This window comes from Verruconis gallopava (genome assembly GCF_000836295.1).
Source record: "Verruconis gallopava strain CBS 43764 unplaced genomic scaffold supercont1.8, whole genome shotgun sequence".
NCBI classification, from domain to species: Eukaryota; Fungi; Ascomycota; class Dothideomycetes; order Venturiales; family Sympoventuriaceae; genus Verruconis; species Verruconis gallopava.
In genome coordinates this window covers 499,748-527,230 of record NW_015622144.1, presented here as the reverse complement: position 1 = coordinate 527,230, position 27,483 = coordinate 499,748, and the positions used below count along the sequence as shown (strand labels likewise).

General features: G+C 44.9%; 5 protein-coding genes across 6 annotated transcripts; 2 read left to right on the top strand and 3 right to left on the bottom strand.

Moving 5' to 3' along the window:
- Positions 1–15,081: 15,081 nt before the first annotated feature.
- On the bottom strand, positions 15,082–16,989 carry PV09_03180 (uncharacterized protein; the record flags this gene model as incomplete). Its single annotated transcript, XM_016356343.1, has 2 exons — positions 15,082–16,294; positions 16,358–16,989. 2 exons carry the CDS (start codon positions 16,987–16,989, stop codon positions 15,082–15,084), a joined length of 1,845 nt encoding a protein of 614 aa, XP_016215866.1.
- Positions 16,990–17,299: 310 nt separating this feature from the next.
- PV09_03179 (uncharacterized protein) lies at positions 17,300–18,436 on the top strand. The gene is made up of 4 exons (XM_016356342.1): positions 17,300–17,515; positions 17,588–17,695; positions 17,814–17,885; positions 17,933–18,436. The coding sequence occupies exons 1-4, from the start codon at positions 17,333–17,335 to the stop codon at positions 18,416–18,418; spliced, it is 849 nt and encodes a 282-aa protein (XP_016215865.1). The 5' UTR covers positions 17,300–17,332; the 3' UTR covers positions 18,419–18,436.
- A 39-nt stretch (positions 18,437–18,475) lies between these two features.
- On the bottom strand, positions 18,476–19,290 carry PV09_03178 (uncharacterized protein; the record flags this gene model as incomplete). The annotated part of the gene is made up of 1 exon (XM_016356341.1): positions 18,476–19,290. Exon 1 carries the CDS (start codon positions 19,058–19,060, stop codon positions 18,476–18,478), a length of 585 nt encoding a protein of 194 aa, XP_016215864.1. The 5' UTR covers positions 19,061–19,290.
- Positions 19,291–19,645: 355 nt separating this feature from the next.
- Positions 19,646–22,483, top strand: PV09_03177 (uncharacterized protein). The gene is made up of 9 exons (XM_016356340.1): positions 19,646–19,824; positions 19,879–19,910; positions 19,964–20,383; positions 20,430–20,448; positions 20,505–21,007; positions 21,057–21,263; positions 21,315–21,823; positions 21,881–22,202; positions 22,260–22,483. The coding sequence occupies exons 1-9, from the start codon at positions 19,695–19,697 to the stop codon at positions 22,389–22,391; spliced, it is 2,274 nt and encodes a 757-aa protein (XP_016215863.1). The 5' UTR covers positions 19,646–19,694; the 3' UTR covers positions 22,392–22,483.
- Positions 22,484–24,594: 2,111 nt separating this feature from the next.
- Positions 24,595–27,483, bottom strand: PV09_03176. Of its 2 annotated transcripts, XM_016356338.1 has the most exons (4): positions 27,290–27,483; positions 25,478–27,238; positions 25,188–25,428; positions 24,595–25,137 (listed from the first exon to the last, which is right to left on the bottom strand). In XM_016356338.1, exons 2-4 carry the CDS (start codon positions 25,585–25,587, stop codon positions 25,036–25,038), a joined length of 453 nt encoding a protein of 150 aa, XP_016215861.1. In that variant the 5' UTR covers positions 25,588–27,238; positions 27,290–27,483; the 3' UTR covers positions 24,595–25,035. The 2 variants fall into 2 exon arrangements, with proteins under 2 accessions (XP_016215861.1, XP_016215862.1); XM_016356339.1 differs by having other exon boundaries at positions 24,595–25,428.

Here is a 27,483-nt window from a genome sequence, read left to right as displayed (position 1 = left end):
GCTTCGCTTCCGACTTGACGCAAACGGCAAATGCGAAGATTGTTATTCTCAACTTGCATGATATTTTGCTCTGGCGTGAGGCCAAAACGTTGATGAGATCACTAGCAACCACGGCTCAAGAAAGGCCCCGTCTCACATGTTGTTCCTCAACCGTGTTGTACTGACAGCTAATTTTCATACAGCGATCAAACTGGATTGGACACTGGTTTTGGACATCCTCTGAAGTCTCAATGAAGAGAGCCATTGGCCGCTGTTGTGATCTCAGGGCTGACCTTGACAGGTTATTGTCAAATTGTTAGAAACGGCTGAAGCTGTCGAAATGGGTCTCCTCCCAACCTGTTTTTTCATCATATGGCGCTTCCAGTGGTCCTTACGCTTGAAAGCTTTATTCTCGACATGATTTGGACACTCGGGAATTGGGCATGGAAATGGCCGATGGCCGTCGTGATGGCGCTCACGTGACGAACGAGGTCTTTTGGGCTGCAGAATGCCTTCGAGCATCCAACTCGATAGATAAATGGTCTGAATTAGCTCAGGTTAGTCATTCTAGCTGACCAAGCTTAAAACGAACAGGTTTACGCATCTTTCTCGTCCTTGATCGCTTGCACCAGCGTCAGTATCGTCTCTTTTTCTGGTTTCTGACCGCACAGAGCTTATATTAAGGATTTCTTCCTCTTGATCTACCTCGTTAATTGAGTATCCCATTAATGAGTTATTCTGACGGTTCAATTCTCCCAAAGCTACAATGGATGGTTCCTCGGGAGCCATATAGCAAGGGATTTGAGTACCTGGGTCGAGTTCAGCACAGCGAGATCTGTATCTTTGAGTTTTCTACACACTTTTTCGAGTAGGGCAGGGAGACTGGTACGCCGTCAATTCTCTGTTCGGCAAATTTTGGTCATGACAATAGCTAGAGAGCGCGTTGAAGGATGGCGTTGCGTTCTAGTTCCTTGAGGCATCATGACATTTTTCAGACGCTTCAAGTGTAGAGCTAGTGATTGGGTTCAGACGCAACTACTCTAACAGCCAACCTCTAAAATTATTTAACCGATACGTGAAAATGTTCTCTGCTCTTTAAGGGGTTTACTTAGCTATTTATGGGCCCTTATTTCTGCACAGCGCTTATTGATCTACACAGCAGCCTTTCTTTACCAAAGACTTAAAAGCTAAAGAGCCGGAATTTACTACGGACACATTTGACGTTCTCTGGTTTAAAACGAACATGTTTCGTTATGAGTCTTTCTGGCAGAATTAAACTACTCTAAAACAAGCTTCACGGGCATAATTCGTTCTGTCTCAGCGCTATTTCGGCTGCCTAGAAGGCGAACAATGCAAGGACTTCCAAACATTTGCTTACCTCAACAACCAAGTCCGGCGTTTTAGAGAGGTTTTCAGCTCTGCGCGAGGCTGTCGATCATCAGCCTACAGTTGGAATTTCCAGCCCCGTCGAACTTGTAGTCTTACGAATGAAAGCCACTCCAAGTACTCTATAAATTACACGTCGCTAGGTATTTACCTGTCAGGAGATAATGGTCAGGAGAGTGCGAGGGTGTGGATGAAATAGCAAGGCTTGTTTCATGGCATATCTCCTTCTAATATTGCACGTCCTCAGATCTACTTTTAATCCAACTCTTAAGTTCGTTGAGAAGCATCAATCCAAAGATTACTTTGCTAATAAGCAATGGGACCTTAGAGGCTACGCGATATTTTGCTGACTTTTGAATTCTAAGGAGCGATATTGTGAAGATGGTCTCGCGAGATCGCCCTCTAAACATAAGAAGATTAAGCCTGCTTGTTAACACCTGGAGACACAGATATTGATATAAGGTACTCGTTTGTTATGCTGCAATACTGTAGTGCTTCTTAATCTAAGCCTCATATTGGAATGTTTATGCGTAGTGTGGATGCTTTTCAGCACCTTGCCATCCGAGAGTTCCGTTGAGGCGCTTTTGAGTTGCCCTCCGCCTCACAAAGTTCCTGCAGTACGAGTCGAAATCACTCGAGCGAGCGAATTCAAGGTCTTACCCCTACAACGCTATCAACGATGCTAGTTGAGGGGTTTAAGACTATGGCTCTGGGAATCAAAGTAGACTCTATTGAAGTCGTTCGGAAATCTAGAGGTCCGGGGGTATCATCCCGGTGATCTCTTCTGCTACAGTCTTCTACTGAGTCCAGAGACGATTCTACAAAGCCTCCGAAAGGGCGGCCACTGCCTCCCTTTCGCTTAATCGCTGTTTACACTAAGATCATATCAACGGTTATTTTTTCACAAGCATCATCTACCATTATTTATTGCTTCATACATTGGTGGCATTTTATATTCAACAGAATTTGCGTCCCTCTCGGTTCTGGAACGGAACTCGTATTAGAATTCTGTTTCACCCCGTCATTGGCACTAACGTGTAGCTTATAGATCTAGGCTCAAGATTGTCGTGTTGAGTGCCCGTAACGAGCCTCGCATAAGGCTCTCTACCCTTTAGAGCTGTGAGATCAGACATGGACAGAAAATTAGACGTTTTCCATCTATTCGAATGAACTATGAATGAAAGCTAGATCTAGAGCATCAAAGAGTCAGAAGATGCATATCCAAGCAGATCGCGCGCAACTTTTCGATACATGCTGCTTACTATTTTATGGATATTCCTGACCATGCAGTATGCCTACAACGTATTGAGAGCTACATGTCAGGCGATTGCTAACAGATTCGAACAGTCATTGATTAGTCATTCCCTCGCAGGTTTCGAGATTGAGCAAAGGAAAAAGAAAGATCTGAGAGAGGGGGAAAAGACGTAACTACAAGAGGTGAAAACAGAGACAGAAGTCTCCCAAGAAAGAATCTCGGCAATAAAATATGATTAGAGCGCTTTAGTATGGCGCTGGGCGATTGTCGGGTTGTGAAGAAATGTGGTTATCAGCTGCAGTCAACGCGCGCTGACTTTGTGACTTGGAACACACGCCGTGGCTTGCAGAGATGGTGTGAATATGCTGGGTTACATCAGCCACTAGCCTTCTCATCGGAATGTACTTCCAGACATGTCTCCAGCAGCTAGTTCCGACTCACACATATGTAGTACGTATCTCGGCTACTGTTTTGGGTTCGATTCAACAGGTGTGGTCCGATTGGCGATTGTCGTTTCGCGAGAACATGATCAAATCCACGTGCGCTGAGTTATTGTTAGCATGCGGATTTGGTCAAGCAAGCGATCAAAAAAGCCATCTGATGCATCTATTATTATCACATAAGCTGGATTACCGCCGGTAAGGCGAAAGTTTGAAACTTGATGTGCATTTGGACCTGGATGCTGGTCTAGGATTAAGTTGACACCTCAACTGCATTTTTAGCGTCCTGGATCATGCACGCGAAGTGGAAAGCCCTACTGCAACCCCATGAGCCTGACGAACCATCTCCATTTGGAAATAAGTGCATGATGCTAACGCACGACCATTTCGGCTACATTCAGAATTAAAAGGGTTCCTGAAACAGATGGCACTCTAGGAATCACTGGACGCCTTAAAGTCGACAGGTTCCACTTGTAGAGTTCAGCCATAAACCCCATTCCGCGGCCACTGGACAACATCTGTTTGCTCAACCTGGAATGGCTCTCTGTGTTTTGCTTTTGACTTCCGTATAGTGGCTTCTTTTCTCTAAGCATATTAACTGGAAATTAGACACATCGTACTTATGCTGCACAATTGATCACAATCCTTAGAGGAAAAATATGCCAAGTGTACCGCCGTCCGGCGGTTCCGATAATTCCACTGGACTCATTCGCTTTCTCCATCCTCTACCAGAAGCCATTTGCCTTTGGAAGCGAATACAGCATCGTACGATGACATGGTTCCTGTTAATAAGCCCTCTAGCAATCAAGAATTTATCACTTAAAGTCAACCCATATTTACGAAAAAAGGATGATATTCGGAGATTTGAGAATGCGAATAGAATAAAGATGCCGTTCCATCCGGCGATAGCTGTATAAATGTCTATCCTCAACCGTAACGAAGAGTCGGGACCGTGATCAACCTCCGTGAATCAATATGCACAACAAGGTATATCCATGACAATGGGCCCGCAAGGGATGTACAGTACGCATGTTATGGTTTCACTGTGGGGCTAAGAGTTAGATCTCAGCGCGGTGGATTCTTTCTCCAGATAATAGATGTTTGTGATGTCATTACTTTGGATGGCTCGGCAGACAGAGAGGGCCCTACGTGATACCACAATATGTGGATACCAGCAGATTCCGCAACGAATAGAGGCAAGAACAGCACAACTTAGTCATTCAGCTTGGTACTTGTGGCGAATTGAAACGACCCTGGGATCTCGTACCATGATTTATGAATCGGATAAAAACATTTATATGATTTTTTTCTCAACAATTTATGAAACAGGCTGATTAAGAGCAATCCAAGCTTCTGGCGTTGCAGATAGAAGTAAATTAAATTTATTCAGGCTAGAGGCTGTTAACAAGACCCAAGTCTCAATGACAACAATCGTGGCTACTCGCACGGACAACTGGCTTGGCATCTTCAACTTTCTTGAAGAGATGTCGAGTGGAAGAAACTGGGATTCAATTTTAATGAAAGGTAGTTCTCGTTCTCTCGCGTTTTATCGGTCTGGCCAGCTTTGGTCGGCTATATCTCAGCTTGGATGGAATGAGATATTCAATATCCGTGCATCTAACCTTCATTCGTATCCTAAGAAAGCAGTGTTTGATATCAATATTGGAAATCTGTCATAGCCATCCCTTTGCAACCGCGACGTATCAATCTGGCTGCAAAGTTCAGAGGGTGACACTCAGAAGCAGATTTCATGACATGCTTGTGCCGCTTGACGACAGCAATGACTGTCTAGACTTGATCCCTCCCTCTTATTCGATTCCATGCTTACGGTTGTGATTTACGATGATGAGCCCCTCTCGCGCTGCAGACTTTGCCTTCGAACGGTTAGCGAATATCTGGGACTTTTTGTTGACCATTTCTTGCCTCCTGTAGTGCTAATTCGTGGGGCAGCGCATGAACAACCTCCAGATGTCTGGTCAGATGGTCGATTCGGGAGAAAGGCTCTGAAGAGCATCTTTCACGGGGGCAGCGGCAACGAAATTGCTTGTCAAAAGAGCCAGCGTGCTGCTTCGAGTCGCGGTGACGTCGAAGGTCCTTTAGGTGCTCAAAAGCCTTATCACATCCATCAACACCGCAAGTGTGGCGCTTCTGTGAAGTTCTGGAAGCAATGTCAGTCGAATCAATGTTAGATTGAGTATGAAGGACCTTTCTTCAGGCCTCGACTGTGAAAACTTCCCGTTTTCATCAAAGGTATAATAAGATTCTCCACTATCCACGAGTTTGGAGGTTGATGCCTCAAGATTTTCATACCCTGGGTCGGAAAGTCCATGTTGCTGTGTTGGGATGACATAAGTGATTTCATGTTTCTCTTGTGGAGTACTTTGGTCAGCTCCCCAATTGTTGTTTTCCCGATCTTCGGCATATAACTTTGACACATCCATAGCTTTGATATTTTAGCCGTGCGATATTTGGTTCCAATCTTAAACACAAAGTCAAACATCAAAATTGCTGCCGTATTGATTCATTTGCAGTAGCTCTGAGGAAAATAGTACGCAAATGGAGTTCGGTGGAAATGTTGCTTGATTGTGACTTGTAAGATGACAAACAATGAAAGCACAAGCAGATCGGCATGCGCGATTTAAAGACGCATTTGTACGGTAGGCCATTAGGAATGAAGGATTTAGATTGTCAGAATCAGCCTAAATGAATGAGGACGACGTGCTCTGAGCTCTTGTCAATGAGTCGTGAGGGCAATAGCAACGTCAAAGAGATGTCGAAATGTCATTGGCCAGGTCTTTACACTTGACAGCCGCACAGAGCAACTCCATCAACTTAGTCGTGACCGGCTTGAAGTTGCATACACTTACGGAGTCGAAGCAAGGATAAGCTGGCACTCAGTTTTTCGCAATATCCAACGCCCGAAGACACTCTCGATATGCCGTCGCTGTGTTAGTCTGGAATCTGCGGTAGATTGCTATACACTGAGGGATTGTCAGCCGAATGTATTAACATTCCGGTGCTGAGATCCAGGGTGATCTTAACGAGAAGACGCTTTTTCGTCTGTCTTCGTTACGGTGACTTCATGACACTTTGGCTAGTTTGGAAGGGCAACCAAAGATGCACGCACACAGCCCAAGTTTACAAGTACGGTGCCGGGATACGCCAGTGAGGAATTAGGGAGAATAAAGCTGATGATTTTGGCTCCGAGGGGTTTTTTTTCGAAGGGCCGCATGCTTTTGTTGAGGTCCTGGCACGGGCGGTGCCCGGCAGAATTCGACGCCCTTGGTCGTCTCGAATTTTGGTGAAAGTCCGCACCAATGTCAAAGTACTATGGAGCTCCGATGTCGCTCTTGTTTTTTCAGCTCTTGCGGGAGACTCGGCTGATGTTTGTTAAAGCTTGACGTGCAGAGTCGAACCGGTATGTACATTCAGACCGTGTGACGACAGCGTCGTCCAGCCGACAGCTTTCAATATCAGTTGGATAATGATGACGGAGTGAAGCCGAAACATCACGATCTGCGCAATATCTAATATATTACCTTTAACCCTGTAAAGTCTTGACCTACCTTAGATGAAATTCGCAGTAGGCCGAGCCGCGAAGGAGGGTTAACAGCGTTGTTCACAGCTCTCGAGATTATGAGCATTTGTCGCAGTAACTTGCTGTTCTACTCGACCATGCAAGATGCCAGAGTAGCAAATGGCCAGTCATAGAACCAAGACAGTGGATCGCCCACTAAGCAGCTGGAGGTCTACGCGCGCATGTGATGCGACTGTTGCATTTCCAGAAGTGTGGTCGCAGCTCGTCCGACAATCTTATGGGTTCTAGAAGAACGCTCGTCTTCTCGCAAAACTCTGGAGCTAAAGTATCGTCTTAATTAAGTTCGAAGTCCACATGAGGAAGTTAGCATTTTCTAGCTCATTGGCGTTGGTCCAGACCAAGGTTTGTCAATCAAGGCGGTTTTTTCACTGATGAACTTGATCTTTTCTTTCAAATAATCGTGAAACCCATTAGAGGAAGATTTTGGAGACCTTTCTACTTTACGCCTTCAAATATAATCTGCGTTCTCTGCGCAATGTGTTGTCGTCGGAGGATTGGTCTTTGGATGGTAGCACCCAGCAGATTGGTACCCTATGACAAAGTTCCTGCATTGTGACATCAAGAAACTGATAGTGTTGCAGCTAATTTTGCATTCGTGATAAATAGGACCGTCAAGCATTTGAGAAATTTGGTCAAATGTGTGCTTTAATGCCACGTCAAGGAGGTTTAGGGTTGTCGCTTGGGCAAAGTTAACTGCTGCAGACAATCCACGGACGTCAGGTAAAATTTTCACAGCGACAACATTATTACCTGCAAGCGCGCTAACATTCATCTTAGCAATTTTGTTCATATATGAGCAGCCTGAGAAAAAATAGGCTTGCAATATTAGGATTCGCATGGATGACTTTAATCTGGTTTCATGTATTCGAGGGAGCCAACTTTAAATGCTGCCCAATTCAACGTGGCGCAGTTACTCGCTCGTAATAACCCAGGATCCTATAAGTCTTGGTTAGCCAATGACCCACTTTACACACTATGCTGAGACGTTAAGGATGACTTTCTTCCATAAACACGGAAACGAAAACGTATGCAGCACCATGTCTAAATGAAAGCTATTATAGCAATAAACTTCAACAAGTTAGCCCTAGAAAACGTTTCTCAAACTTAACAAGGAACTAAACAAAACACGGGAATGTAATAGCAAGGCCCGAAAGACTGGTATATTTTTCTGCAGAGGGCCTGCATGCTCTCGTAGGTCATGTTTCACGTGCAGACGAAAATCCCGCGAATTTGCGCCTTGACTGCGGAAGGCACAGAAGCCTTATTTCAACGTCAACGTCAGATGTCTTTTAGGTTCTCGTGCTACTTATCGAAGGAATTTCGGAAAACAAGTTTTCCTTCAGTCAAACGGTCTCAGACATTATGTATTATTTTATGCTCAGAGCTGCTTCCAAATCGGTGCATTTCACTCACTATATTCTTGTGCTTTCGGTTCACCGTTGCGTGATGTCACAACTGCTTCATTTTGTTATAGGCAAGATCTGATCTGAATATTGCCAGTTGTAACCCTCTGAAAGTGATGTACCTGTGACACAGAGAAGAGTTTATTTCCCTAGTATCATTTCTAGGAGTAGAACCTGAGACTACACGTTTAAGTTTGTTTGTTCTCTAGTATCCTAATGTTATGAACCCTAATACTAGTATCACATGAGCTATCATGGTAATCAATGAATGATAAATATGATCACTTTTTGGGTGTTTATTAGTGGAACCCTGCACAGTAAGTTAGCTTTGTAATAGTGACTGTTGTGATTAGGAGATGATCACTGCAATCGCAGGCTTTCCTTCGTCTATAAGGAATGACCTCAGTCCTTTTTGTCGCTGAGTTAAACCGTCTAGTTTATTTAGTTTGTTAGTCATAATCACTTTCTCTACGTAAATTTAAAATATCCTAAGCTATAAACCTATTCTTATCTTATTGACAATTCTTTTCCTAAATAAGCTCTGAGAATACCGTTGCGCTGTTGCTCTAGGAAGCTAATCCCTTCCGAGGTAGCTTAAGTTATTGAAACTAGCCGGTACTAGAAAAGCATTCCTTCCACCTAAATAGTATTTTCCTTCGTCAGTCAACTCCAACGATTGCAACCAGACCGCAATTATTGTCTACTCGCTCCTGGGTGTTTCACAAAGAAAATGATTTGACGTTGCCATTGCCTTGCCACCTCAGCTAGTAAGAGGTTACTTAAATACAGTGCAATTACATTTGAGATTATATTGACGTAAAACTCAATGCTTCTCAATCATTTTCTTTCGTTTTATTTCCCCACTCCCATCTACTCAAAACTCCAGTTAAAGAAAAAAAACCTGCATTACTTATCCCATCATCTTTTGTTCGCTTTTCTATACGATGTCTTTGATCCTCTACGCAAACTCAGCATGGAGTTTCTGTCTCTGAATAAATTTTGACCCTCGTCTTGTGTATTGACAACGTAACATGATTGGATTACTATTATCAGTATGTTCAGAGCTCTCTCTTCTTATTTTGATCTTCGATGTCACTAATATCTTTATCCTAGTAGCTCAAGTGTTTTTCTTGAAAGACAAGGAATCCATACCAAACGATTCGAAGGATCTATGAGCTCCTGCGAAGACGAGAAAACGATTTCGGGAGATACGAAGCTTTCGGAAATGCCCCTAGCTTGCGATTATGGTGTTTTTGATCTCACTTGATTTTTCCATTCGCTATCTGTCTCCTACCATCGGGTCTAATATCAGTCCAACACTACTGTCAATCTCCTCAAGGCAGGTGATATTAACTAAACAAATCGATAGATATCTAAGTTTTGACGAGGATGAGACAACTTTTGGAGGATGTTGAGCTTTTGGGTTGAAACGTTGTGATTAATTCTAGGTACAATTGGTCTTTCACTATAAGTTAGCTTCTCATCTCTCTTACTAATAGTTCTTGGATAGTAACATTCATATCAAATAATTTAAGTGATCCATGATGACAAATTTTCAATAAAATTGATCTTTTCATAGACTTCAGAATTATATGTGCGGCGTTATGCCACCTATTCATCATTCGTCTGAGATCAGCTCTTCTGCCACCCTGGTTCGGAGAATATCACGTAGTTGAGCTTTCGGTCAGATCTTTGTTGATCTCAGAATTCCATAATGTGATGTACCTGTCTCATCTTTTTCCTGTGAGCCAGACTATGCTCTCCAGATGAGTCGAAGAATCCGACATACAGCGGCAGTAATTTCCCTCATGCGAAGCTTTTCTGAAAGGCTAGTGTCGCATGACCTAAATTCCATAACCTATGTCACTTCCATATCATCGGTCGGCCAGCAAATGGAAAATGAAATTAAGCAAAATATACAAGTATAGTGAGAGTAGAATTGAAGAACTGACCTATACTGGAATGCGATTTTGTCTCAAGAGAGGATCTAGCGGGGAGGGTTCTATCACAAATGAGAGCTGGTGCTACTGATTGAGGAAGACACCTGTGGCTTTTGATATTGGATGAATTTGATGACGAGGCAATCGTTGAGCTGCAGCTCCAGACTCGAAAGTTAGATACGGAAGCCAAAGAAATTCCTAACACCTCTAATCGACCCATTGTTGACATTAGATACAAGACTCAACACCATTATGTAGTCAATGGTCAACATGACCGACAGATATCCTGCTGATGAGTAGGGTCAGATCCTGCTTATTTTGGCTCAAAATTGTGGCCGTTGGGTGATGTTCACTTCATTTCACCCTTCAGTCTCTCACCCTAGCGAATTCTCCAGACAATCCGAGTATCTGCAGCTTCTGCTAAGAAAGAAGTAAAATTCCTTTCTCTTCTGTCTTTTCCAAGCTCATACTCGAACAAAACCGAATAGCTCCACCGGTTAATCAGGAAGTGTTCAGCGAAGCCCTTGTTGCTCCTCAGGCTGAGAACGGAAACTGGCCAACTGAAAAGGAAGAAGCAAGAAGAGCAAATAGCTTGAGGGAAAGCCCCTTCTAGAAGCAAAAACTTTCGCGAAGAGCGGAGCTTCATAAATGCGTCCTCCAATAGGTGTCTTCTAGGAGGTCAAACCTCTGGAGAAGAGCTATCAATTACCAAGCGATGTATTGTCTTACAAATTCCGCGCGCAGAGGACATCATGACTAATTTCAGAGCTACATAGACTCAATTAAGTCTCTAAATATATACATTTTCATGCTTGTTAAGTTCGTCTAAATTTAGTAGTACTGGTTTTTCGCAAATGAAGTCGAAGACGGAACTTTTCATATGCTAGCGAAATCCAGAGTGATTCAAGTTTAGAGCTTTCCAAATACTAAGGTTGTAGTAAAACATGGAACAGTTCAAAGTAGCCCGAAGCTGCATCTTCATTCTCTCAGTGGTCATGTCGCTAATTAATTGGTTAAAAGTGGTAACTTATGAATTCTCTCCACACCAGAAACTAGATACTTGAAGTACTAACATAACAATCTTTACAGTCTATAGAAAGTGGGTTTGCTACTAATCAACTTCAAGTATTCTTTAGAGATGAATATCCGGAAATAGGTACGCTACAGATGAGACGATTAAGTAACACATATTTAGAAAACACAGAAGCATATAAATGCCCTCTAAACAAGCTATTCTGAGCTTACTAGCCAGAGTGATTGAATTCAAATTCTAAAAGAAGAGAATTGTGAGTGTTAAACCTTCTTGATTTGCTAAGTCTGTTATACTAAGGACTGAAAGGTTGATGAGCTGCAAAGGTGATGAGCTATACAAGGTCCTGAGGAGCCACACGCGAAATGCACTGTGAAAGGCACAGCTAGAGGTAAAAGAAAAAAAATGTGACCAGAAGCGTAAAAGAGATATAGATCTGCCAGAACTGGCAGCTAAAGTTGTTCGGCTTATTTTAGCGGTGTATGTATGAGTTTTCTCAGTTAACCCTAGTAGTACAAACTGAATAAGACTACCAAACAGGGCGATATCTGTACAATACACGTAATTAGAATAACATGTTAAACGGGAGATAGATAGATCAAACATAAGTTACGCATTTTACTTGAAATGCAGTGCTTTATGGAGCGGTTTCCGTGTCCGGACCAGTAACTCCGGAATCCGGCTCTTCACCCGATGCCAACACTGGTCCTTTTACAATTTGGCAGAAACTGATTTCGAAGCTAGTCAAGGGGTTACGATTGAATTAAGCCTAAACAGCAAATGATATAGAGTTTCAAATGTGAGCAAGCTGTCAGAGAGCAAGGATACAAGAGTGGTGTCGCCGCTGGCTTGTCTGGTGCATAAAGGCGAGAGCCCCGAACGGTTTGAGCCAGATGAGCCAGACGAGAATCTGTTACAAAGAATAACTTCGAGGATCTGCTCTGTAATTAAGACACTTTTTACAATAATGTTGAACTTTGTCTTCGTATCTTCGATTGGAGCAGCAGCAGCAGTTCTGATCTATAGCACACTTAATCTCCTAAATGTTGGCAGAAGACCAAAGGACATCCCTCCAGGCCCTCCAACACTACCGATTTTGGGGAACTTACATCAGGTGATACTTCCTAGCTATAATGAAAACAATATTTCACTGATGAAATGTAGATGCCAAAACATAAAGCCCATCTCCAGTTCCAGAAATGGGCTCAAGAATACGGGTATGATTTCGGACATTCAAGTAGAATTCGCTGACATTAACAAGTCCCGTCTATTCTTTGATCCTAGGAACCAAGACATACATAGTACTTTCATCAGATCATGCAGTAAAAGACCTACTTGACAAAAGAAGCGCAATTTACTCATCGCGCCCCGAGATGTATATTGGTCAGAACATTGCTAGCGGAGGTCACAGATTTGTTGTGATGGTGTGTCATCCCTTGAAATAGATTGAAAAAAGTGCTAAATAGTATTAGCAATACGGTCCATTCTGGAGATTTATCCATAAAATGATGCATAACACCCTAAACATTCGAACTGCCGTAGCCTACGTCCCCTACCAGGACTTGGAAAACAAGGAGATGTTGCTAGGATTCCTCAACGACCCGAAAGACTTCGTTGGACATATTCGTAGATTCAGCAGCTCTTTGACAACCCAGATGGTTTTCGGATTTCGGACAACAAGCCGACAAGATCCACGAATGCTACAGTTCTTCAAGGTTAATGGCATTAATCCCTCTGAAAAAATTGATTCTGACTGCCTTCTAGGGTTTCGAAGCCTGGGGTGAGGTTGTCGGGAGTGCCAGTAACCAACTGCTTGATCTCTATCCGATCTTGCGGAAGCTTCCGGATTTCTTAGCGCCAAATGTTAAACATGCTAAGGAGTTGTACAAGGCGGAGAGGGAGCTCTATGTTGGTCACTGGATGAATGCAAAGAAACGAATTCAAAATGAAACTTGTCAGGTAGTTTCACCGCAGCACTGATGATCAAAGGCTAATGTTCAAAGCCATGCTTCTCCGTTGACGTATTCCTCGCACAGAAAGCGGAGGGTTTCAGTGATGATGCTGCTGGCTACATTACCGGCTCACTGCTAGAAGCAGGATCAGATACCACGTCTGGAATTCTCACTGGTTTCATCCAAGCAATGATTGTCTTTCCAGAAGTTTTGAAGAAAGCTCAAGAGGAAGTTGATAGAGTCATTGGACATGACAGAATGCCTAACATGGATGACATGCCGAACTTACCATATATTCGGGCCTGTGTGAAGGAAAGCTTGAGATGGATGCCGATAGTAATTCTTGGAGTACCCCACGCTGTTTTAAAAGAAGACTTCTACATGGGGTATCGTATTCCAGAGGGGGCCACCATAATCAATAACGTTTGGTGGGTGGTTCGCTCAACGATTTTCTACACATCAGCTAACATAAGACTAGGACGATTAATATGGATCCAAAGAGGAATCCAAATCCGCGCGTTTTCGATCCATCCAGATTCGAAAACGACAATCAGTCCGAATTCGAGTCTGCCACAAACCCGGATCCAACTCAACGACAGAACTGGGTTTTTGGCGCCGGCCGAAGACTATGTCAAGGGATGCACATCGCTGAGCGGTCTTTATTTCTTGCAATTTCCAGACTGGTATGGGCCTTCAATTTTGAAAAGACGAGAGATGCAAATGGTCGACCAATCACTCCGGATACTGAAGACCTTGTAGGTGGGCTCACAGTCCTGCCTGCTGATTTCGAAGCCGTCATCACACCCCGGAGCGAGAAGACGGCGAAAATGGTCAGAGACGCGTGGAAGCATTGTGAAGATGAACTTCTAGATCCGCAGACGAAGCAGTGGATAACTTCAAAATTACCGGAGGGTATGAAGTTTAGCACTTTTGTACCCGACAAAGCAATTGAGACTTTCTAATCAGCTCAAAAAAAGAGCACATTGGCGCTTTGTTCGTAGGAGAATAAGCTAAAGTTGTAGCTTTTTACTCTGCCGATTTTTAGGTTTCTTGCGATTGTTTTGGCGTTTCTGCGTGCAATCTTCAGCGAGTCCTTCTCAATAGCACTGCAACGATTTGTCATAAAGAAACTATAACTTGATCTTTATCATATGAATTTTTTTTTTTCAACATTCCAAGTAACGTTAGTAGCCCAAATCAGCACGTAAAAGCACCCGGAACACGATTCCGGAATTGCGGAGCTTAATATGTACATCCAGCCGGACTGTGTAAAGGATGACGAGGAACTGATCCGAGTCGGAGCAAGTAGCTGATATTAGGAATGATAAATATTCCGCTGAAATATTAGAATAGCATGATTTGTGTGGTCGCTTCTCCTAAGGATTTAAGTAAAACCAGTCAGATGTTCGTCACAGCGACCATACCACAATGAGTTCCTCCACCCATTGGCCCCATTTCTTGCCCGACGCGGTCAAGAATCTGATTTTAAGATTCTTCGCGACCGTAGATGATCCTACGCCAAATGCTGGTAATGTTTTGGCAGACGAGATTTTCGTCCCTGAGGGAAACGCATACTTCGGAGGGAAAATGTTCCATGGCTCTGAAGGTCAACCAAGTCTGCTAGTCTAGAGCTCAACCTAGGTACTAAATTAAGATAGGGATACGGAAGTCTCGTGATGGAGCCTGGAACGCGGTTACTTTCCGTCGTCATGATCTTTTGCGCGTGTTTGCGGCAAGCGAGGCCTGTGACGATTTGATGTTTCTTGGGAGAGTTAGAATGGCATTCAAAAACGAAAACGATTTAGATATGGAATTCACTGGTCGATTCAAAGTTACTGATGTAAAGACTGACAACCCCAAATTGATTCTTTATCAAGTTTGGGCGGTAAGTATATTAGTGTTACCAGTTCAGTTGTCAGATGCCTAATCGACACAGGATAGCGCTCCTATGGCGGCTGCGATGCAAGGTACAAGAAAACTAAAAAAAGATGAATTGATTTAAGACGGTGATTCTGAAAGAATTTCTTGGTTCATTTTGCCTACAGAAGAGATGATATCACCCATCTCAACTAGCTATGAGATTTGGTAATACAACAATTTATTGCTGAAACTCGCTCATATATTCCATTTCATATTTATTCACCTGGGTCCTCATCTCGACGGTCGATGTGAATGCTTGAGTTGGGACTTTAGTTGTGATTGTCTTGTCAACATTCTGTTCGCAAACGGTTGGCTTGAGACCAATTACGGTTCGCAGAATGTTTTCCGCTGCATCCAGGCTATCCACAGAGCTTGCTCTCCATGCAACATGCTCATCTGGCCTAACAAGAACTATGTCTTGCTCCCAAAGCCATCGGGCGTGGCTTTCTCCCTTGAGATCAACATGCTTAATCGGCATGGACAACAACTTTGCGGCATTCAAGATGCGCTGGATACTTGATTGATCTTCAGCAAACGTGACAAGAGACCAGTCCTTTCCAAAATGATCGAACAGAAGCGAACCGTCGGAGAGAAAAATACTCGGTGGTCGGATCCCTGGATATGTCGACGGTGTATAGGATCTGGCTTGCCATTCCGGTTTTTCGACATCTTCTTCCTGTCTTAAAATGACATTAGACTCGTAGATATACCCCATTTCTAGGCCAAAGCTTTTGTTCTCTCCATCATTCATCTGATAGTAATCATGAATCTTCTCTACCACGTCGTTGTCTAGTCGAGTCGGCGTGTCAGATCGTTGATGCCCCCCGCCCTGTAGAAACTGTTCAACATTCTGATGAACAGACATGTGACGACCGGAAAACTCAACATTACGCAGTGCAACCGGTCGTCTCTCTGTCTCATAGGATGCAAGAAGGCCTTTGCCTGCGTAGTTAATCACTGCAGCCAACTTCCAACCTAGATCGTACGCATCGCCAATGCCCATGTTCATGCCGTAACCACCAGTCGGGATATTTTGATGTGCAGCATCACCCGCAATGAAGACACGCCCTTTAGATCCTGCCCACGTTCGAGCGACAGCGATACTAGGACGCCATACCGAGCGAACCAGAATTTCGTCAATCTTGACATGGTATGGGCCGGTCATACCTCCAAGCACTCTAGCAACAGCCTCCTCGGAGCTAATGGAGTCCATGTCAGTCCCAACAGGAAGAAATAAGTGGACAGTCCATGTATCTATTTCATTTTGCGCGATGATGGCTCCACCAAAGGCACCTGGTGGAAGGATAAAGAAGATATGCCAGAACTGGCCTTGCTTGTGGAGCCGGGTCAAATCCCTTGACTTAAAATGGACGAGCAGCGCGCATGTCGGCCTATAAAAACTTAATCAATCGGCTTTTTAGAGAGGTCTACACCCTCAGGATGAAAGCGCTTACGCTGGACCGCCGTCCAAAGGAAGGCTTAGTGATTTTCGAACCACGCTTGAGGCTCCGTCACACCCCACCAGATATTCAGAAATAAACTCCGCAGTCAGCCCTGTCTTCATATTTGTCGCAATAGTTTTGACCTGTTCATCTTCTTCTTCAACATTCTCTACCTTCCACCCAAACCGCACTTCCACCTTGGGATCCTGTTCACACTGCTTCTTCAGCCATGCTTCGAATTGAACTTGTGATATCCTCTGCCAAGCTTCGCAAGGTTGGGTACCGTCATTTTGAGTTTTGATCCGGGTTCTAAACTCATCGACGCTTGGGAGTAGCCATTTCGTGATAGGCTCGTCTGCATTCAACCCTGTCGAGATCAACACATTGGATGAAATGTGAGGTGCGACCCCTAGCTGTCGTAACGCCTCAGCAAGACCCAGTCTTCTGAATATCTCCATTGAACGGGCGTTTGTCAAATCCATCTTTGGCCATCTTGTTGTCGCTTCGTTTCTCTCGAAGAGTAGTGATCTGATTCCATAATGTGACAAAACAGTTGCAAGCAACAACCCGACAGGTCCGCCGCCTGCAATAACGACAGTACCGGCGGGGAGTCTTTCATGGCTAGTGGGGGTTTTATTCGTCATCGCGTTTGAGAGTGCGATCTGCTGAGGGTCCGATACTGATTTTTGAGCGCAGAACAATCTATTTACCCAGTCAAAAGTCGCCTTCCGACACATCAGCGGTTGCATACGAGGAAATTTATTTCCCTGTATAGTGAGCTAAAAGCATCCGATGCTATGAGATCCATTTCTTGTTGGAACTTTTGGACTGTTCCGGCGCAGCATTCCGGAATACCGGAGCCGTACCGCAAGCTTGTTCCGGGGCAGTAAGCGTGGAAAAAGAGGCGTAAGAGCTTTTTTGTCCGTCCAACTCTCTTTAGAAGCACTTGAGTTTCAGCATTATTTCATTTCCATACTAGATACAATTATGGTGACCTTTGGCTATTTGCTCCGTTTTAAAAATGCTTCCAATGAGACCTTTTATGGCGAAGTACCGGAAGAAATTGTCACAAAAGGATCATATATTGGGTCCACAATACCCGTATATAGCCAAAATGCGCCTTGGGACTTGGAATTCCGTCTGCTAGACCGGAAAGAGACAATATTTGAAGTATGAAGCTTGTTGGACTGCAATGCAAAACCCCGAAGTCCGGTCTCACTATGTTTAATGCAATTCACACAGGTCTTGTCCCCTCTTCCAGCCGTACCAATTTTCATAGGCGTTGGTTTGAATTACAAGCAACATGCAAAGGAAGCTAAAGCAAGTTTGCTGCCACTAGTCGTAATAAGAGTTCATCATGCTAACTCAACATGCTCCCAGATGAGGATTACGCAATATCCCGTGATATTTAACAAACCTGCAGGTTAGTTAACATTTAGAGAGATTTGTGTACTAAAGCTTATTGTAGCCTCAAGATGCACTTGCTGGCCCATTTGAAGACATTCCAATCAACCCTCAGTGTCATGCTATGGACTACGAGGTGAGCGCAGGGCCATCTTCATAGTCGATATTGCTGATTGATTATAGGCTGAGTTGTGCTTTGTAATTGGAAAAGACTGCAAGAATGTAGGTGATGATGAAAATGCGATGCAGTATGTCTTGGGCTACACGGCCGGAAACGATGTCTCATCGCGATACTGGCAAATGCCTGAGCGCTCGGGTAACCAGCACGGGATAGCAAAATCTTTCGATAAATTTGCGCCAATTGGACCTGTTATTGCTTCTCCGGGCGTCATTCACGACCCTCACAATCTCTCGATTAAGTCAGTTGTGAATGGCGAAATCAGGCAGTCTGCACGGACCGATGACTTGATATATGACATCCCGACTATCATCAGACATGTTAGCAGAGGTACGACTCTGCGTAAAGGGACAGTCGTCATGACTGGCACACCAAGTGGAGTTGCTGCATTCATGGATCCACCAGCGTGGCTTCAGGATGGGGATATCGTCGAAGTCGAAATCGAAAAGATAGGCAAAATTAAGAATAAGATTGTTTTCGAAAAGTTATAGCTAGGGCAAATTACATTTCATCAGTTGTGTTTCTTTGCAGTACTATCATTTGGTTCTTCATATCATGTGAACCGGAAGGCCTCGTGGACCGATTTCAGGGCGAATCATCAAAGTTCTCTCGCTTTCTCCCTTCTTGAGACGCTCGATAAAATCCTCTGGGTCGAAATCAACGCCGATTGGGTTCTCTGCGAACGCTTTTGACTTCATGAAGTCCGTAGCCTCGCTGGGATTGTCGAAATTATCTACCTGGGTCTCAATCTGATTGCCATCGGGATCTTCATAGTAGATTGACGTTGTCGGACCATGATTAACAGGCCAGAGTGGCTGAATACCCTTTTGCTTTCGCTGTCTGTATGACAGTAACAGGTCTGACAAAGAATCGAAGGTAAAAGCGATGTGTTCCAAGCCACAGCTGGATCGAATTTTGTCTTGCGTGTCAGGAAGGCCGACGATAGCAATACGATGGTGTTCGTCGTCATATGAAATGAACGCAATGAATTCGTTCTCATAGATTATGTTCGCGCCAAGGAAAGTTTTGTAATATTCCACCATCGCTTTGAAATTGTTCGTCCGAAGAACGACGTGGGCCAATTTTGATGGCGATTTCACAGTTGTTGCCGGAGCATCGAAGTCGACATTCATGATGAGTCTTTGTGATAAAAGGTCTCTCGTACTAGCCGCAGGCACGACACTGATATGCGAAAGGTTGTAGAAGTCCACCACAGTTTATCTGTTCTGGGTGGCAGGTACATAGTCTCACCGCGGGCTCATGGCTCGGAATCGTTGCGAAAGCTGCAGCTACTCCTCTATTTCCCCGGAGTTACGATGAAGCTGGAAGATGATCGGAATGCTCAAAGATCAACCTTCTCACACCTCAGCTCCGGCCAATCGGAACTGGCGTGTTGGTTTCCGAACTGATTGGGAAAAGACTCGGAGCTTGTAGGATGCTCCCGGAGCCGGTTAAGGACCTTGCTCTGCCGTCACGATGCTGCGCAAGTCAAGAAGCAAGGCTTTGCTGATAAAACAGGTACAGCACCCCGTAGTGATCTAGTGTCGGGAGACCAATTCGGAAGTCCGTTATATATAACCGCGTGGATGAAGACGTGAAACTGTGGGGTAATATGGGGAAAGCATGACTGCGGGGTATTTGTTTCTTGGAGTAACAACCAGGACTAAATTTCTGAATCCAAAGCGAAGCACACCTACTTAACAAACCATTAACAATGGCTTGTCTGATCACTGAAATGCCTATGCGTGCTTGTGGCTAGTAACGGAGATGTCTCGAATCTTGAAAATGCAAGGTGTTTCATCTGCGGTTGATCGTCCTTTTCTCACGACGAGGCTCAAAGAGCGCCGAACGAAAGCCAAGATAGCATGCACATTTTGCCGGATTAAGAAGATCAAATGTGTGTTCGTGTGCTCAGCCGATATAGCTTTGAGATGATCTAACATAATTTCAGGCGAAGGGGGTAGACCTTGTCCCAATTGCGTGGTATGCTTCCTGGACCTGCAGACTGGATTTACGTTGACGGGTTTGGGGGTTAGGATCATAAGGCAGAGTGCATCTATCCAGCTGCGCAACGTCAGAGAATTCGAGTGCCTGAGCAAGAAATTTCTTCGCTGAGAGACAGACTTTCGCGTGTTGAGACTCTGCTTTCTGCTTCCAATGTTGCGTTCTCAAGGACTCAAGCTTCATCAGCGCTTACGGCATCGCACAATGAATATTCTATACCGCCCTCTCCTTCGTTACTTCAGATTCCTGATGGCGATTTCGCTTCAGCAACACCGCTTGCCAATATTCGGACTTTGCCTTCAACTCCAGTACACACGCGCAGTCAGCAACCACCTTCGTCTTCTACTTCGTCGAGAAGCACTCTCCCTACTTATTCGTCAGAAGCTCTGACGCAGCTAGGCAGATCAGAAGACGATGACGATGGCAGCAGCTTTATGCCACCAGAAGAAGAAGTGAGTTCATAGTTTATATGAGTATATGAAAACTAAGTACTTGTAGCTTACTTTTGAATACCATGGTACGAGTGCCGTTCCACATTGCCAACTTCACTTCACCTCTGACAGTGAAATTCAGGGCCTGGATCGTTCCTCTCCATATGCTCGAAGTCTGGAGTGGAATGGGTGCAGGGTAGAACAGGAGACAAAAATTTTGCAAAGCTTGCACGATTGATCGCTCACAACGTAGCCCAGCGATTAAAACTTGTAAAGGCGGTAACCTCTGGAAGAGAGCCGGAGCCAAGTCCCGATTTGTCGTGGAAGTACGTGCGAGCCTTCTTCGATGAAACACCTGAATCTACTCTAGGGATTATCTGCCGAAATTCGTTCGAATCAAGACTACATTCCCATCTCCAGCAAACTTCGCAAATGTCGTCCCCAGAGAGTGACGCGGCCTGGTATGCTCTTCGGTTCGCCGTATTTGCCATCGGTTGTCGAGCAACTCTAGCAAAGGACAGTGCATTAGGATTCCGCGCTGCGCATGAACAAAGTTGGAAGTACTTCCAGAATGCGCTATCTATGTATACGGAGCTTCATTTTTCGAGAACCGGACTTATGGCTGTTCAGGCACTTACGATTATGGTACTGGAACTTATTCCCAGGATAGCGAAGACGAACTGACCTGAAGCAGAGTCTTTACGCGGAAGGTATTGAGTCTCCAGCGCTTGACTACATGCTAGTTTCGAGCGCGTTGAAATTGGCTGAAGCTAAAGGTCTCCATCGACAGCCAGCCACAGCATGGAAATTGAGCGACAAAGCAATACAGATCAGAAGTTCCATTTGGTGGTTTCTATACACGTTTGACAGGCACATTGCATTTCGCTCAGGGAGACCGCTGGTAATTACACCACTATGATCGGCTTCTAATTCCTGAAGTAACTTTATACAGAGTGTAGGTGACGAAAACATCAACTGCCAACTTCCGAAGCTTGAGCCTGGGGGTGAAAAATGTTTTGAAGTTTTTATATCCATGGCCACTCATGCCCAGATTTCGTCTCAGATCTCGACGACTATAACAAGACTGAGAAGCTCTAATCCGAATGTAAAAGAGGTTGTTAGCACCATTACACACCTTGATCAAAAGCTTCGGTTATGGCGGGCCCGGTTACCTCCGTACATTGACTTTGACCAACCGTTCAATGCAGATCGGCTACCACCTTCTGTATATCCGCTTCATTTCTTCTATTTGTTTTTTTCCTATTACGGCGCTCTGATGGCAATACATTCCATCATTGTTCAGCCCTGGAACGCTATTGCTGTTCAGCTCTGCCGCAACCAGAGTCAACTGACTCTGCTCAATCAACAGGTCCAAAAAAGCGATGAAATCCTTGTTTCGGCATCCAGAAAGATCATCGAGCAGCTCCCACATGTCAAAATTGAGCCTTCAACGCATAAGTGGTGAGAATTCTCATAGACTTGGCTCTGAGATATGTTGCCTCACGCTGATCCATCCAGGCTTGTCCTTACATTTCCGCTGAACGCTGTATTGAACCTTTTTGTCCACGTCCTACAACAACCTGCATTTCCTAGCATTGAATCGGATATCAATTTGATGTACGCTGCAGCCGGGCATTACAGCTATCTAGAATTTCTCTTGCCAGACCAAAGGTTTCCGTTTGTAAGGGAATTGGCCAATGTGGCTCGGAAGGCTGTATCAGAAGCAAGAGCGAACTCGAAGAGCAAGCTAAAGAGCACAAATAATTTGACGATCCCATCCTCGTCGTCCGTTTTCCAATCTTTCGGAGAGTCGTTCTTGACCGAGACTTTATTTTACGACGTAAGTGCAATATTTATGAGCATATCATGAGGTGCCTGTGCTAAGACTCGTATTTAGACATTTCAGTTAAGTGGCTCTAGCATGGATGATTTCAATGACGAAGACTGGGGTACTCTTCTTGTGAGAGATGACTGGAGCCACGAGTCACCGCTCAGCCTCGTTCCGTTAAGCGACACACCGATGTTCTAGCATTATGTGAACAAAAGCATGGCCAAAAGTTATCTTTTCTATGCGCACTTTTATAATTTAGCTATTTCTGTCCAAAATTGCGTCAGAGACTGGTCGAGAAACAACGCGGATGCTAGAACGTAATCAGCTTCCTGCCTTGAAGCACAGATGTTACCTGTCGCTGTACGTTCTCGAACCTTATGAAGGCACATGTCTCACTTTCCAGATGGTTAAATAATCCAGCGAGTGAAACAAACTCCTTCCCACACCTCAAGTTCGGGCAATGATACACCTTCTGCTGGTGCACAGGAGAATTAAGATGCGCATTTAGAGCACGATCAGTATGGAAGGTCCTATGGCACAGATAGCACTCCCAATAAGAACCATTAAATGCATACTTTGTAGCAGTGTAGTTGACGTGTTCGTCCTGATGCCATTCAATTTCCTTCATGGTAATGACACCGTGCGGATCACGCTCGCGAATCATACGCAATATAGAATCTCGATTCAGGTTAGGAGCATGCGTGCATGACCCTGTCTCGAGGTGGTGAGAGAGGCCACTAGCAGTTGCGTACTTTTTCTGGCAGAATGGGCAAGCAACCTGTCTGCCTCGGTGAATGCTTGAGTTGAGGTGCTGTCCTCAGTTCTCTTAGTATCGTATATGCATAAGCCCTGGGAATCTCACCATTTTCAAGTTATTTTCGTTGCTGAAATGTCTTTTACAATCTTGACAATAAGCCTCGTAGTGGCCAAGCTGCTCCATGTGCTGATTCGCTGCGGTCTGGGTATGGAACTTCATTTCGCATGTTTCGCAAGGAATCTTCGGAGCCCAATGTCCTAAGTCATTCATATGCTGATTCGCTGCGTTCTGGGTATAGAACATTTTACTACACATTTCACAGGGAACCTTCGGAGTCCAATGTCCAAGAGCCGTCATGTGCTGGTTGGCCGCCATCTGCGTGCTGAACTGCTTATTGCAAGTCTCGCAATCGAAGGTCGGAGCCCAATGATCCAGGTCGTTCATGTGTTGATAGCAAGCGCGTTGGGTACGGAAAGTACGAGTGCAGGTTTCGCACTCGGGCCAGTGGCCATAGTCATCCATGTGCTGTTCGCAACTGCTCTCCCAGTTGAACGTGGCTGGACAGGTTTCGCACTTGTATTCGTACATCTTGCACAACAAGTCTAAGGAACAGAGTTGAGTACAGCAAAGACTGAGGAGGTATGGTGGATGTAAAGGGTCGAAGTGCGGTGACTTGAAACGCGTGGAGGGTGCGCGTCGATGTGACCGAAGAATCTATGACGGTTGATTGGATCGATTGTCTGGAGCTGGCTGCTAGGTGGTCGCTCCTTCCACTCCCACGACTTGTAGGAGGATCGCCTGTCCAGCCATCTCCGATCAAATTAGGCAACATGCTAGCCTTATTAGGATACAACCTCCTCTGACAGTCTGGCGTCGCCTGTCCAAGCTGAAGAGCAAAACGTGACTGGGCGTTGCACCAAGATAACTTGTACGTGCTGACAAGGCCACCTCCATAATTACCACAAGTGAAATGTGATCCAACCATCTCATTCTTTTGTTTCCTTCAGACCGGAAGCTGTTTAGTTCTAGGTTCTGGCCTTTGCACCGTCTGGAAATCACATGAGGATAGCATCAACGAATCCATCATACTCGGGGTTCTCGCTTGGTCAAGTTCTATGGTCGCCAGAAGCTATTCATACAAACATGTCAAAGCCTGCAGGTTGTTGCAACGGGATCAAACATTAGCCGCCAAACAAATCTCGACAAGACAGACTTCGGAATTCCTCTCAAAGACCCAATCAGACGAGATCCATCATCCGGGCGACAAAGTACTTTCTGACTGTTTTAGGCCAGCTTAAATCCGTTAGCAATTATATCCTCACTTCGATAAACATGAGCCTTAGTAGTGTTACGCGCATTATTGCAGAACATTGAGCGCTTATTTATAACCCGGGCATTCTTCGACCTGTTATCAGAATACGCCTCATAATTCATATTGCGTCCCGTTTCACTCATTTCTTTTCTATGTCAAGACTCTAGAAGCGCACGATGGCATTGGGGATTCCATGTGATTTGGTTGCCCCTAAAAATAAAGGAGATTTGCGCGAGGTTCGATCTTTGGAGGCTACTTTATTGACAAAAGCCGTTGAATCTAGGCCCGCGATCTTAGAACAAGTTGTTTAACGTATCTGACGACAAGGCAGAATTCTAATCACGTTGCAACAATCGAATTTGTTATTGAAATTTCACTTGTTCTTCTGCTCCGCAACTCCTAGGTTTGAGACACACCAGAGGATCGATCAGCATTCTCACAAAGCATCATCTCCTAAAGCTCGGCATCGGAGTAGACTGAGAAGCAATTTCATTCTATCCATGAGGTTCCTTCCTGGCGGTTAGCGTACAGACTTCTTTGCAATGCTGTCTTCAATTACTATGATCCTGAGGTATTCGGATCCAAGTAATCCTAGGTTGCTTTATATGAAGGCTTACATGTCCTAATTCCGCAGAACCGTTACACCTCTTATGTATCCGAGCAATCGAGTTCAACTTATGTCACTTGCCATGGAAATGCTCTTCTAGCTATCGTACAAGATGTCAAGTCCATGGAGGATGGAATAATAGCAGAACACATGGGTAGCAAAAAGCCTAAACGACGTTAGGTTGGTACTGATATGACGGATCGTACTCCATGTTGCGAGAGCTGTGGTATTGAGGCTCAGATGGTGCCATTAAGGTTTCTATGCCAGCCTGCATCCGTTAGGCGGTTGCATTATGAATGTAATGTGTGCCATAATCACCTGCCAATCTGCTGCTCTCTCTTCCCAGTTGTGTTGAGATATGAGATGACGCTTCAGGTTGTCCTTGCGAGCAAATGGTTTGGCGTTACAATTGTCGGATGGACAACAAAAGCGCTTTCTGTAAACTCCAGCCAAATCTTTCTCATGCTTTTTAGAGTTCTGATGCCGTCTTCTGTCTTTGTCGCTTGTGAATAGCTTCGAGCAACCAGGAAGTTGGCATGGGACATTCTTGTGGCGCAATCTGATGAGCTAAACATCAGCTTCGACCAAGAAGACAAAAAGAAACATACTTCTTAGTTGATCGAACGATTTGGATAGATGAATTTTGCTCTCCATTGATCATTTGGTCTTTACGAACGTGCGTGGGACTGGTCGTGTCCGTGGAACTGGGAGAAGACATTGGTTGAACGTCAACTATCACGTGATATTGGAATACTGGAACTCAGCCGCACGACTGCGAAAGCTAGATCCAAAGCGAAAGAGTAGTCTTCGCCGATAGAGCATATATACAGGAGCACCCTGCGTAATGGCGCCACCTTTCAATGAGCACTGAAAGACCGGTGTGCTGTAACCACCGCTGTCCTTACTGCAATATCCCTGCACTGTTGCGTCTTCGCCATCCAGAGTGCCTCGTCATGAGAGCAATTCAATAGCTCCAGCCACGAATCTCCTTAAAATGTAACCCTCTGTTTTAAAGTGTTCTTAAGGAGAAGAACGAAAGGTGGTAGTCAGTGAGCGGTCGCTCTATATTGCCTATTACCTTGGCAACGATTCTCGGATCTTTGAAAAGAATGGAGAGGACCCGCCGCCTCCTAGACTCAGAATGTCGTCGAAGCTTGTCCTATCGTTGGGCCAAGCTCGTGTTCGCAGAGCCTGCGGTGCCGTTTGAGTTTGCGAATTCAGGTTGATCGCAAGGCGAAGTCCTGAGTCAAGCCACGTACGCCCTTTGATGCGCAGTTGATGCGCAGTTGTGCTTTTTGACGTGGCTTCCGGACCGTCCAACTTCATAGCTTCATTTGCAGCAGGTTCAGCGGTGGCTGGCGGATTCGCAGAACCGTCAACGAAGCCTGCCCAGCATGAATTGCCCGCTGATCTGCGGAGCGAACGGAGCCAATCGACCACGTAGTATGGCCCCTTTAAGGGAGGTTTAACAATTGAAAATGATCGGTTTTAATACAGCAACGATGCGCTGGCAGCTGACTTGTGGTGCGCCTGCATGGATGTAGGCCCACTGAGGCCACTCGCGGCCGCAATCGGTCGGTGACGGAGCAACTCAGCCTCGCTCTTGAAGCAGCAACCGTGCTGGGCCAAATTCTTGTAAGTGATGAGGAAGGTTGCAGAGCTCATACTGTGAGAGGCGTTGTCGCGTTCCGACTTCGGCGTGCAGCTGAGAAGCTTAAGCTCGGGCGTGAGATAAGTCGAAGCAGCTGTCGAGAAGGCCTGATAAACCGGACAAATAGTGATAGGGAGATGGCAGCCACTAAGCTAACTTCGAAGTGAGAGATTACACCAAAGGATATTGAGAGACGATCTGCCTTTATATGTCTACTCCGACCTATAGGTTCTCGGGCGTCATTTGCGTCTTGCAGGAGTACACCCCAGGATGTTAATCACGCAATCGATGCGCTATCAATGTGCTGGAACGGATTTCCTCGGCTAAATAATGACTCGACACTTATCGAATGGCGCTCCGTCTTGATGCGTGATATTATCGACGGTGTGCGTCGTGCAACCGCTAGACATTGTGGATCTCGAGTTTGGGCAATTTCAAACCCTGAGGAGCCACGTAGGTTTAGATTGGCATATTCGGACATGTGATGGCTTAAGCATGCGTGTATCACACCGTAAGGCCAACTAGGTGCAATCCTCTAGTGCTGTTTGATTTTCGCATGTCTGCAGAGAAATAACCGAGAGTGCAGTTATTAAGATTGTATTGTATACACAAAGGGTTCTTTTGTAGATTGCCCAATATGGATCTGGACGGAGGCGGGAGGTCGAAGGCTGGTCTTTTGCCTTGATGTATGCGGGGTCTGCAATCGAGTAAATTGAAACTACTTATTATCAGAGAGTCTCGATATCTAATTCAATTACAGTCAGGTTACCTTATCCTCGCTTCGTGGATCGGCTGGTGTGGTAAATTCCAAAAACTGTGCTGCAGCAGAAAACCAAGAAAAGGGGTGAAGTAGGATAACTCTGCTACTGCGAAGTCCCTGTTGACTTATCTTAAGTTATTGAACAGCAAAAAAAAAGAATGAGGAGGACTAGAAATAGGAATGTTTGAAGAGATGAATTGAAG